This window comes from Notolabrus celidotus, chromosome 8 (assembly GCF_009762535.1).
Source record: "Notolabrus celidotus isolate fNotCel1 chromosome 8, fNotCel1.pri, whole genome shotgun sequence".
Classification (NCBI taxonomy): Eukaryota; Metazoa; Chordata; class Actinopteri; order Labriformes; family Labridae; genus Notolabrus; species Notolabrus celidotus.
This window is the reverse complement of record NC_048279.1, coordinates 14861595-14875153: the sequence shown is the minus strand read 5'-3', so window position 1 is coordinate 14875153 and position 13559 is coordinate 14861595. Positions and strand designations below refer to the sequence as shown.

The window sequence follows — 13559 nt, the reverse complement described above, 5'->3', positions numbered from 1 at the left end:
CACATGTTTTCATGGGAACTGTCTCCCTACTTTTTATCTTTCAACCTCTGATAGTTTGCAGCTGGCAAACCAAAGCAACGTCTTTCTGTGAATCTTAAAATCCTCAGCTGCTTTTTTCATTTCAGTTGTTCGACAAGTCATTTTTCTGCCTTTCTGACACATTTCACACACATAATGTCTAGTCAAGAGCAATATTGTCACCCACAATTGTTGATTTATTCTCTCTGCACACAATGTGAGATAATAAGTGTGAATGTCGGCTCCCTGCTGCAGCCATGTCTATATCATAGACTGCAGCTTGTTTCCTTGGCTTTGTGGTCTCATCACAGCCGATATAATGGCACATCAGCTGCACCCAGCTGGGACTTTATACGCACACACATATGCCTCTTGTGCTTTAGCAGCCCTCTCCTTCACGCCGGCTTCATAACAACTAAATTATGCATGCGTCAGGAGAGTAAATCAGCTTGGACACGCTGACAAGAAAGGGCGCATCAGAGAAGCCGTAAAATGCACAAGAAAAATAATATTGAAGAAATATGGATGAAGCTATGCATCAGTGGCGTTTTTCTCTCTTTTTTTTATTTTGCACACGTAAACCTGTATCACTGCTAGAGTGACATCCCAATATACAAACCTGCACAGGCACCCTCTGTAATTCAGTAACCACAAGTCAAGCACCTGTGCCTTTAAAAAAAAATGATATGAGAGCCATCGTCTGTCACAATAAGCACACAATAAACCCCTGTGCTCTCTCATAGTGTCCTCTTTTAAGTGAACCTGGAATAAAGCCATTTTACCACCTACCCACTGCTAGCTTCAGCAGCCATGAAATTACTGCTGGGAGCTTTTTTTTTCTTTTTTCATTATAACAAAATGTCCTGGCCTTTGCTTCAAGCAGCCATTGTAGAGGTTGATTGCTTTGATGTTACAGCATGTCACAGGGCAAATTTGTTTGCAGAAACAACAAATAAAATGTATATGTCATTTTCAAGAGTAACCACAAGAGTAAAATAATATTTGAGCCTTTTTTTTATCATGAAAGGGGACTCTCTCTGTTTGCCATTTCCCTTCGGTTACAGCTGATCAGCCAAAGCTGCCTGAAGAGTTTTGTGCAGCACTTGATCAGTCCCCTTCAGAAGCACGCACACACACACACAACTCTATGTGTGTGTTATTGCCCCTCCATGAATATGTGCTGATATTTCACAGTATGCAGTGTGAGTGAGGACAGACAGGAAGAGATGGAGAAGCTCTGAAATGTCTGTGGGTGGATTTTCACTGTGGAAAAGCGCCACTCTCCTCCCTCCTGTGTGTACTTCTAAAGATACAGACAGCATGCTGCTTCTGTTTGATTTGACATGCGCTGTCTTTATGATTAGGACAACACTTGGCAGGGAAACTGTTTTGGTTATAGGCCTGCAACGCCACATCAAGGCCTTGGCTACATACTTTGGGGCTACTTTGGCATTCACTTTCCCACTGAATGCTTCGTCTCAAGCACAGAGGTAGACATCTGAACACTTCTTTTCCCGTGGATAGGGACAAGTGGAGGAGCTCTGGCTGGTTTAACAAAAGCCGTAACATTTCTCTTCCTTTCTTAATAACTTATCTTGAATGAACGTGTTTCATAGTCTATGTTTTTTCCTTATTTAGCGGTCAGGAGTTTAAACACTTTCCTCAAAGGAACCTCAATCATCACAGCTGCTTAGAGATTCTCATCTTGATCTTCATCAAACGTCAGATTTAGTCTGCACTTTGCCTGTTTGTTGCCTCTGTATACCAATTTGCAAAAGCAATTAGTCTGGAACCCTTTCAGTTCATTTTCCATTTCCAAGGGGCTTTATCAACAGGTGCAGAATAAAATGCTCTCAGACGCTACAACTTATCAGAGCAACAAAGCCAAGCCACAACATCTGGATTTCAAAATAAAGCCAGTGCATAAGTGAAAAAGGACTGCAGCGTCTAGTGTCCACTCAAAGCCAAAAAAAATCCCATTAGGACCACTGTTACAACTCCTACTTTTACAGCAGAAATAAACATGTTTATAGCCTGGTACAAAAACAGCCTAGGCTTTGTTGCTCATTCACCTATTCATGACATCTTTGAGGGGTAAGGCGATCATATTTTCAAACCTCCAAACAGGGACACTGCTTTTACCACAAACTCACACGTATGAGCTCATGGTACAACTGGATTTTTCATCAGTGTACTGCTGCCTGTAACCATCATTTTGATTTGCTTGTTTTAATCTGGCTTTGTATGTATATTGGCATTTCCATTGTGGGAAAATGACAATGGACATTGGCAGTGTGTGCAAAACTCAGCATTTTTGTTGTTGGGTACTTTTTGAAGGAAGCTTTTACACTCCTGGCATTTTTTTGAAAACATTGACTTTATTTTTGGCATGACACATAGCCTACTTGACGTTACTCAGTTGGTCCTGTCAGTATGATAAACTTAGATTGATTGACACATGTACATCCATATCAATATTGAACTTTCACTTGCGGTGCATTAAAAATGTTTTTATATAGGTTAAAACAGCAACAGCCTTGGAAACAACATTGATGACATATAAATAGACAAACCAGTGTTGAAAGCATGATGCATTGTTTTCATATTTCAATTGATTAAAACCTGGACATGGATTGTTCAAATTCAGGTCATAGTAGTGTTTTACAGATATTTGTTGGTACTCAGGGCTTAGAAACGGGACTATGGTCACCCTAGAAAGGAGTGGCTTGTAGCTAGCCCCAACCAGAAACAGAATCTCACTCTACAGGAAACACAACAGTAAACTCTTAGATTTGATAGCTTGGCGATTGCCAACCCACCTATTCTACAGTTCTATCTCTGTTCCAAATGAGATTAAATCAATCTCCAGGAAACCAACATGGTGGCAGCAAAATGCCAAAATCAGGGCATCCTTTCTGATTTAAAAACCTAAGCAGTGATGTCATGGTGGCTTTGTACATTATTTGCACAGTCTATGGAAAAAATGTGTGACCTAGTAGTATGCTGCTAGGCTATATTATATTTTGGGCTTATTCATACTCTATTGATAGAAAGGAAAGTGGATAGCAATAGAAACCTTGAAGAGAGTGGGGAATGACACGCTGCACGGTGCTGTGATTTGCATTTGAACCCCTGCTCGCTTCAGTAGCCTACTTAACCAAACCAGCGCCCCAGCTAAGTAGCTAGTTCTAATTTTCATTACCGTTAACACACAGATTCAACCATCAAAATTTAAAGTTGTCAAATACTGATGTGGTTTAGGGTGTTCCATATTAGCGGCAGCCACTTTGGTTGTTTACAAAATGCTTCAACAGCATGTAAGCCTGCCCAACATTTTGTAAACTGTAAGTGATAGGTCTGACCTAAATCAGCTCACATGGAATTTCTTTGATAGTTGGAAAGCAAGACACATCTGTAAATCTAAACAAAACATCAGCCCTCAGTTTTGTCTGGTAGCCTGACTTTCTGTATACAGTCTGTACGTCATTCATAAGCACAGGTCATATAATTGCAGCAAACCACTGCCTGTTTTACATAAATTGTGGGTCTATGCCAGATGACTAATGAGTGGAAGTGCCTTCTTCCTCTCCCAGCCCAAGACTTTGATCTCCACTGCACAAACACTGAGCGATCCTCTGAGCCCTGTGAGCATACTTAGCCTACAGGCAAACACTAACCAGGCCTTAAATACTGTAACTATTTACACTGACTTCCTCAAAAGACAATAGAGACAAAGCATCTCTGGGAATATTTGTAAATTAAAACATACCTAGAGACACAGTTAATGAAGATTGAGATCTCAACAGCTTAAAAATGCTAAGTGTTGCTAAGGAAGCTCTCAGTTGTTAATAAACTCTACCAATCTATTTGGAGTAGCTGTTTTGTCATGACCAACATTCCCAGGCTTTTTGTGTTTGAGGGGTTTACAGTATTGACACATTTTCCACTTGGTGAAATCAAAGTTCCTTGTGAGTTTTTTTAGTAAAGTTTCATGTCAAATAGAGGGATGTATTTGTTAGCAGACTTCCCCAGATCTTAACGCTTTTCCTCGCCCTTCATACACATATACACCAGAATTACTTCTGAGCACTCATGGTGCTACATGTATGTAAGGGCTGCACTAGGGCTGGCTATGGAGCATCTTTAAGCTGTTTGATAACCACATTAGCAAACGGAAGAAGAAGAATGCTAATTGCATTAAATAGCAAAAGAAGAAGAAAACTTTCATGACAGTCTAAGCGATTTTCTCCATTTCTGAATCCCACACTACTACGCATGTTTTTCCAGAGACTAAGCATAGCTATAAAATGTAAACAAACACGCCATGCTGCCGTGTCACAGAAACACCAACGTAAAGATCAAGGGGATTATTTAAATAATCATCAAATAGATGCCAATGATTATCGAATATTATTTTGGCTGGAAATCCCCTTCCCTAATCCCTACATGGTATAAAACTGCTAAGAAAGTGACATGCATTATAGCTATTGAAATACAGGTTAGTAGTTTTTGTAGTTTTAGTAAACTGACAATTTTATAAGTATTTTATTTATAACATATCATGTAAATCATTTTGGTATCTGCAGAGTTCTCTTTTCACCTTTCTCTGCAGATGTTCAGTCCTAAACTTTGTAGCAAACCAACCCCAACAATTGTAAGTGAAGCCATTATCTTTTTTGGTTTTGATCCAGTTGTTTCTGATGCCCTCTGAGACTCTGGGCAGTGCTCAGTAGGGCGTTTCGGGCAGCCATAGACCCTGATTTACCAGAGGATTGGCGTGTTAGAGTGAGAAGTAGACACATTTACTTTTGGCTCAACGACCATCTCCTTTTTTTTATGAGTGTGCTTTAGATTTTGAACCCAGAGAAATGGGTTTAGATTGTGTGCTTTTGTGTGATTCTCTGCTGTAAGCTGGTAAAGTGAGTTGCTTGTGAGTTGCACCTTACTTACAGTGCACTGTAGTTTAGATTAGTAGATTAGATTTTGGATTGATGTGGATTAGTGTAATGCTGACTAGGATTCAGTGTAATGATATAGTTTGACATACACAAGCAGTACAGTAATGCTCTGAAGCCAACAGTTGTGGCCAATACCGACTTGCACAGAACAAGATATTTGCAATATGGTTTCTTTGATTTGCCTCGTTAGACCAGATCACCGGTGAGATGTGAGCGAGACAGAGACGGAGAGAGAAAGATGGAGGTCTGTGACACTGTGCACCGTACCCTAATGAGAGGCAGGGAACCAAAGGAGCTGGGCAATGAGATTAGATGCAACTCAATTCAATTACTGCTGAGCCGCCACGGGTGACGCTTCAAAACTCATCCTGTTAAGATCCGGTTCACAGACGAAGAAGAGGGGGACTGCAGCCCTCACTCAGCCGTGCTATGCTGCGCTGCCACAACATCTCATTCGCAACAGCTCTGATTTATAAGCACACAGGGCGTCATTAGGCTCCGCCGAGATTTGATAGCACACTCTGCAATGTTCTGATATAGATTTAAAGGAAAATGCAGAAATAATTGAGTTTCCAGCCATCGTAGCTGTTCATACACTGCTCCACGGACTACACAGTTTGTGTTTGAGATTAAAGAGAAACTTAACAGCCTGTTTAAACTCGAGCACACTGCTCCAAAAATGTATTAAGATTCTTTCACACACCCTGGGGCCCTGCCCTCGCTGCTACCCCTCAAAGATGGTACTCCCTCTGACCGCTCAACTTTCTATGACAGTTTCTTCAGCATCACACTTTCTTTCTGCAAGGTTTGACTCTTACTTCTTCAACTGATGCCTTTGAGACTAAGCCTGAAATTGTGCTTGAGTGAAGATGCAGGTAAACAAGCCTTTTGACCTAAGACAAAGAAAGATGCTGATCTCAAGGCTCCCCAAAAAGCCCTTTCATGGGATAGTTTGTTTCTTTTTTAAGTGCAGTTGTGTGAGTACCTGTCAATAGTAAGTTTATTACCGAGAAGAGATGCTGTCAGCTCGGCCCCTTGAGAAACTGACTAGTTCTGGTATTGAGGCTAGACTACTACCTCATTATTTGGCTAGTTTTAACAAAGTCTGACTCAAACACCAATGATGTCAATGATTTAACTTCTGAAAATTTAAGAAAGTATTTGAGTCGTTCAGCGGAAGAGGGAACTCTGAATAGTTAGCAATCTGGACTGCAGTCATGTGAGCCACTGGCATCCTCTGATTTATTTTAAGTCCCACTCGTGACAGCAGTAGCTCTCTTGGTTAGTGGGCACACAGTTCACACATCTGTACCACCAGGTAACTTGGGATCTTTCCTACTCTCCAATTACTGCAGATGTTCCTCTTCTCTCTCCTAGCAGAAGATATTCACAACACGTGATATACTCGAATTGTGCTGGGTGATATTGAAAATTATGTTATCACCATAAAATATTTTGTATCAGTCGATATCGATGATTATCACAATAAATATCAAATCATGATTTCATTTAAATGTAAAGTCAGATTTTTGGTCCTGAGTGAAAGTTGAAGAAACCAGACAGTTTGTTAGTTTGTATCTGGATTTCTTTTTCTGATGAACTTCTTGAATCCATCATTTCTGACGGTGCTAACAGGAAGCAGGTCTTTTGTGTAAAATTAGATTTTTGTGGTTTTAGTTAGAAGATTTTAATTTTTCTCAGGCTGAGATCATTTGCATAACTTGATTTAAATTTACAACAAAGAAATATCAAATCTTATACCGTGTATCAGTTTAGTTGAGTTGTGCTTTCCCCTTGAAGATTACTAAGAGTTAAGAGCAGAGTGATGTTTTTTCACACAGTGCAGTGCATTCACCCACATCCTGAAAGTGTATCTAATGAAGTGTATTAAGTTAATAGTTAACGCCAAGTGTCTGACAACATAGTGTCAGACTAATGATTCTGATTTGAGCTGGAAGGTTTTGAGTTTTCTTCAGTGTCGCTGTTCAGCTGTGTTTACATTCCGCTCAGAATGTATTTAAGCCCCGCCTACCTCTCACCCTGCAACATGATTGGCTGTTAAATGCATTCTTCTTCTTCTGTCTAATGTTGGGTTGCAACTAGCGTCTAAGGCACATTAGTGCCCCCAACCCCAAATATTTGGAATGTGCAGCAAAAAAATCAGCAAAGATATAAGATGTACATCTTTGTCCAAATGATGCGCCATCATCAACACAAACCGAGAGTTCCTCACAGCAACTTTGATTGATATTTGGTACATTTTTTAAGTATCTTAAATGACATATCTCCATTAAAGCTACCAAAAGTGACTAGCTCCATGCTTTTTATTTTGTGATGTGCACTTCAGGTGGTTTTCTAACAATGTGTAAAAACAGAAAATTCCATAATTTTAATAACCATATGTGGTATGGAAAAAATAGTGGTCAGCCCAGAGAGGGAAATCTGTAAGATAAAGGAAGTCAACAAGATTTTTAGTTTGAAGGTTAGCTAGTTGGATATGACTTAACATGACCCATATTTTTTTCAGTAGAAAGAAAGAGAACTGCTTGAGTTGTGTCAGGGAGTTTTTCAGTAGTACTGGTTGTTTAGAATAAGAACCTCATCTACAATTGAGTAGCTAAAAATGCATAATATTGTAAATTCAAATTTATATCATCCTGTTTTCCATTGTATGCAAAAACTGGAACTTTTCTCAGCTTAATTTGAATCATTTTTACTGTGACTTTCATAACCAGATACTGAGATCAAAGTAAGAATAATGTATAAGAACACGAACACACACACATGCTGCACATCTGGTAGAGGCATATGTACTAAAAGGATACAAATCTACACTGTACAGTGTACTTTGCAGCATATTTTGTATGTCTCTGTTTTTACAGTACATCATGTCAGCAACATTACAGCATGTTAAACCTCTCCCTGTCTGGATAGCATGATTAGCTCTGAGGAGTATGATCAGCAGAAGCTGCTTCATCTCTCCAGCAGGGATTTATAGGCGGTGATAAGGAAATCTTGTTGTTGTCTTCTATAATTTATGTAGTGTGTGACTGTGTTACAATTTTAGATGCAACACAGCAGCAGAGCTCCTGAAGGCGAAGAGGTAAACTGGATTTATAGCTTTCCTCCTTGTTGGAAATAAATATCAGGAACAAAAGCATTTATGAGTGACTCTGTCGCTGATTAGAAGATTGAATCCATTAAAAGGCTGAAGCGAATATGGACCTTAGTCCAAGACAAGTGGAAGCAGGGGTAAAACTAAGGGATACATGGAATAGTAAAATGTGTATTATTTTTACTGGCTGCAGATACGAAAAGGAGCTATCAGTCTTGTTGCTGCTGTCAGATTAAGTTGCGCTCAAAGGATTTTATTCATATTGGATTCTGAAGTCTAAATCACTAAACACAAACATTTTTTTTTTGCTGACAGTAGGAAAACCAGAAGTAATCCGATTCTGGACAAACTATTTACCACTACCAGATTCCATCTCTTAATTTCCATACAAATGTAAAACTAGGCAGGCATGGAATCTCCTGTGAATCTTGAATGAATCCAATTGTTCCAACACAGTTCAGGGTCTGCAGGTGGCACGAGGAGAAAACGTGCTGCACCATTCAGCAATTTCAAAATAAAAGCCCTGAGTGATTCTAATCTGATTGACAGGGCATTGTTCCCTTTCTTTGGCATACGAGTTGGCAGCATTCATGGTTTTCCTGCATGTCAGACCTGAGAAATAGAAATTGAAAATACACTAATTTCTGCACAGACCACTTCAGATACTTGGTCCAAATCCCTGGAACATTCCCCTGTGAGCATTTGTATGTTTTAAAACCTTCTGATGCATGCTATTGTGTCTTTGAAGCAGCTCAGGAATGAGCACTGTTTTTGTCTTTGAAGCAGCTCAGGAATGAGCACTGTTATTTGCAGGCCTGTTACAAATATCTATCCTCATGCATGGCATGTTTTTTTACCTAATGTGATTAGAGTGTGTTAAATGGTTCAATGACATTTATTTTTTACCACTTCCAACCAAATTCCCAACAGTTTCCAAACCAACAGAGACCACTTTGACCCAGTTAATCTGCATGACATCTCTTAATGTGAGAAGCTTTTATTGCTGGGAAGACTGCCATGCTATCCAGCTGGCTTGTGGTTGGTGAGGTTCTGAGCATATGCCTGAGGAAAATGAATAATGCGGCCATGTTATTCCAACCTTCAGTCTGTATTTTTTTGCTGTAGGTAGGGGAGATCTGAGAAGTTATGGTACACAGGAAGATTCTTCCTCTGCTGCTGTGCTCATGTAAAAATGATGATGATATGTTGAAAAAGCTTCAGATGTCTGCACACAGAGATATTTTGTGGCTTTTATTTGGGTAAAAATTCAAAGTATATTTAAGGATTTTTACCCTACAGACTTCACTACCTTTGTGTTCCTATCGCCTGTGGTGTTCCACTTCCTATGTACAAGTGTTGCTACTTTTAAGCAGTTCTGCAACCCTGCAGCCACAAATGAACTACATATGTACCTCTACATGCTCCAAACATAACATCTGAACTCACTAGCTACAGGTTAGATTCATATTCTTGCAACCTAACTCCTCTGAGATGTGACCTGATAACCCAGTTGCCAGATAACCTTCAGGTCTGGCCGGCTGATATCTCCCGGCATTATGCCACTGCCGATCTGGACACATGACACACTGTGCATTGGTGTTTCGCTATACTTGCTGTGCAGCTTGTCGACTGCAGACACACAGCAGTGGCTGTAGAGCATTCAAAAATCAAGAAAAAAGGTTGTTTGACCATTCAGATGGAATGAAAAAAACGGGAATTGCAGCAGCTGAGGGACAAAGAGAGAGTCACAGAGTGGTTTTCTTGTTAGAGCTGTTGTTGTGTCTTAGCGCTCTGTGCTGTGTTTGTTGGCTGACTGTGGCCGGTTCAAGAAGATAAGCTTGTAAGGATAAATGGCTCAGTGAAAAAAAAATATATACATGTATGAATATACCAAATGTTTACTTTGCAGTTCGGATTGTGTTAGACAGTTTGCATAACGCCAATCACATGCAATGATAAAAATTGTCATAGCAGCAAGTTTTGTTTTCACATTTTTGTATCAGTTTAACATATGACAGGATGAAGAATGAATTAAGATACCGTGAGGAGCTTATTGTACAAACTGTTTGCTATGGCTTAATGAAAGACCAGCAGTGTGCTTTATTTTCATTAATAACCTTCATGTTCACTCTCTCCCATTGTAAATTGGAGAGGAGTTAAGACATTTTTATATCAGCCGGTGCTACGTGCAATCTATCCCCACAGAAATAGGTCTATATTATTCACTCTGTGGTATGAGATTTGACCGTGGTTTTTCCATGTGCTCACTTAAATGAAAATATTTCACGTGTGAATTAATCATTAGAGGGGCTCATTCTCCTTTTCTTGTGGTAGCGTAATGATCTACCTTCTACCACTGGCCTGGATGAATCTTTCATTGTCTTTATCTTTAAATGAGTTGGCACAATCCTCAGAGGAGACACTGGCCGCACTGTGTTTCACCGCACCGTCAGAGTTAACATGTGGCTGAGCTAAATGCTGTAATTTAATTGATGCCAAGCTCAATAACATGACCCGCTGATCTTTAAATAATATGGAGATACGATTTCTGTCCTTTCACTTCATTATGGTTTTGCCTTCTACAAATGCAAATGTAAATGTTCACACTCTTATACACTGGCACACAAAGTGTAGACTCCAGACAATATTTTAGTGTGCCTGGACTCTTTGGGAGCTATTTTAGATTGTAATGAGATGGCCTTTAACCTTTAGATTCAAGCAAAAACCTCTCCAGAATAAATTAGCGGCCACTCACTTCTTGCATAACTGTTTCTCTTTTGTGTCTAATCCTCTGGGTCCCTCTCTTTCTGCATCTCTCCCTCTCTCCAGGTTTCTCCATACTGCAGGCCATCATGGAGGCAGCGGTAGCCAACAACTGGCAGGTGACCGCACGCTCTGTTAGCAGCACAACAGATGCAGCAGAGTTCAAGCGCATCATTGAGGAGATGGACAGGAGGCAGGAGAAGCGCTATGTGATTGACTGCGAGGTGGCAAGGATCAACACCATATTAGAACAGGTGGGAGTCAGACTCACTCTACCTTTAATAATAACACTTGTAGGTTATGTAACCAAACCCCTATAGCACCCATATAGCACTTCTGTTGCTTCTCAGTCAAGTCACACAATCACCATGCACATTACATTTGCAAAACATCAAGCATTAAAGGGCCACTCGACCAATTTTTCATGGCAAAGACAATTTAGTAGTCTTGTTGGATGCTGATCTGTCTGGGAAAACAGCTGCAGCATTTCTTCAGAGGCAATTATTCAAATTATATTGCTTGAGTTATCTTGGATTGGGCTGGAAAAACAATATCTTCACAAAACTGGACACACAGGGTGTTAAAAACGCTGCTGCTTTACCAGACAAGGAGAATCTATAAACATTAAACTTGCATCATCTCATTTGTAGTCAGGACAAAGGGTGTTTTTTTAACAGGTTAAGTGATAAAATGACTACATAATGCAAAATGTGTTGGCTATAGTGACAAACCCACAGAGAATTATCATTCCACTCAGCATTTCACCTCAGCTCCATGGAGCATTTTAGACTTTTTATCAAATATTGTGGTTGTTGGGCCCAAAGCCTAAGAGTTGTCTGTCATCTCAGTGTTACTGAAACATAGATGATAATTGGGCGTGCCACTTTTACATTTGTCCTTTTTTTTTATCAGTGTCAGATTTCCATCTGCGGTCAATGAATGGATGATCTCTCATTGCTCTCTGCTCCATGTAGCTGATAACCTGCAGCGTCCCTCCTATCAATGCATTGATTGAAGTGCGACATCTCATGTTTAACATGTACATTCTCATACCTCTATGTTAAAACAGTGTGATATGGAATTATCAATGTTTCAAAACGTGAGTTATTACCTGGAAGTCTGTATTAGATATGCTGCTGATGAGTATTGTCAAAAGATAAGAAACATATGGAAAAGCAAAGAGAGACATTAAGAGGCAGGGCAGGACACGTAGCTGCGTAAGGAAAGCTGTCGTAGTTTGTGTATATATGTGTGTGTGTGATGAAGGGGTAACAGAGATAGATTAGTTGAGCAAATATCTTTTTTTTTTTTAAAAACCCTTTTACAAGTTGGAGAACAAAGTACAATTAATGTATAACTTATGGTGTCATTAAATTAATAGAAAGATCACATACCATTTTATAAATAGGGTAACATATCTCAGTATTTAAATTCCCCATCTCACCACAAGTATAGTCTCAACACTCAACGACTCTGTAGTTATTGGAATTGTCGTCGGTCACAGCATGCAGCTTTTTTCTGGAAAAAAAAAAAGCCCCTGATATTTCAATGCTATATAAGTGATATAAGTGATATAAGTGGCCAAAAATTCCATTAAAACACATTTTTTTCTAAAGTTAGTGCCTTATCTTTGTGAAACTACAATACTGAGTTGCTGCAGTAGAGCTTAAATAAGGGAATCATTTAAACCATTACAGAGAAAATAAAAGATGCTGTTTAAAAAAATTAGTACCTTTATGTGTCAAGTTCTCCTGTTTGTCTTTGCACTTGTTTTGCATGTGAGTATTTAAAATTAGCTCACATTTCAGAACAAACAGATTTGTTTCTCCTCATACAGGTTTGTGACCTCATTATGGCTTAACTACGTGTCGAATGTTTGGCATATCTTTTAATTCTTATCTCTCTGAGCAGCTCAGTTTGGCGTCCTTCTAATGCTTAGTCTGAGGCTGACCTGTTTTAAAATCAGTGTGTGTGTGTGCATGTGTATGAGTGTACCGGATAGCCTGAGGTGATAGGCCTGGCGTGAGCAGCCATTTGGGGAGACCACGGATGATGCATCCTTTTTAATCCTCTGCTAACAACCCCAAACCCTTCCGTCCCTCTATCCCGTCCACTGCCTGAGGAGGAAATGAAAGGTCCACCAGTCCTTGTAGTAGGGAAACACAATTACCATGAATAGATGAGTGGCTATTATACCGTGCATCTCCTGTGTTCGCCTGCCCTGCTCCACCCTGCATCCACTGTCTGCCTGCTGCTGCTGCTGCTGCTGCTGCCTGCTTCTGAGGCAATCAGCTCCTGAATTGGATTCTGCTCGTTAACATTCATTTAGATATCGGCTTCTCTCTGCCTCACAATATCCCCTCAACGACTGTTAGTCTCACTTGTTTTTTATGAATCTAATTTGATCCCAGAGTCATAGTTTAAAGCAGAATGGCTTTTAGTATTAATTTGCTGTGTCTAATTTAATTCTTGTGTTGCAAATTTCCTCCCTTTACAATCCAGGGCACATACTGAAATCTATTTTATTTATTTCTTTTGTTAAGGATATGCTTCAGCTTTTAAGAAAGGCTTAGGATATTCATTTCCAATCACATGTGAGCCTTATTAATGGTTGTGTCTTTAATTGCTTTTTTTGCACCTCTTGCAACAAAAATAAGGATATGGAGCAATAATCTGTTTGATGTTCTCCGGTTTGCGTTTTTGTT

The 13559-nt window shown here is 39.7% G+C and overlaps 1 protein-coding gene across 2 annotated transcripts in view; it reads left to right on the top strand.

Moving 5' to 3' along the window:
* The window catches only part of gria3b (glutamate receptor, ionotropic, AMPA 3b), a 99357-nt gene that overhangs the window by 38760 nt on the left and 47038 nt on the right, over positions 1 to 13559 (top strand). For both annotated transcript variants that reach the window (XM_034689943.1, XM_034689944.1), the window contains exon 4: positions 10921 to 11108. In XM_034689943.1, coding sequence (XP_034545834.1) covers positions 10921 to 11108 — 188 coding nt within the window. The remainder of the gene's footprint in view (positions 1 to 10920; positions 11109 to 13559) is intronic.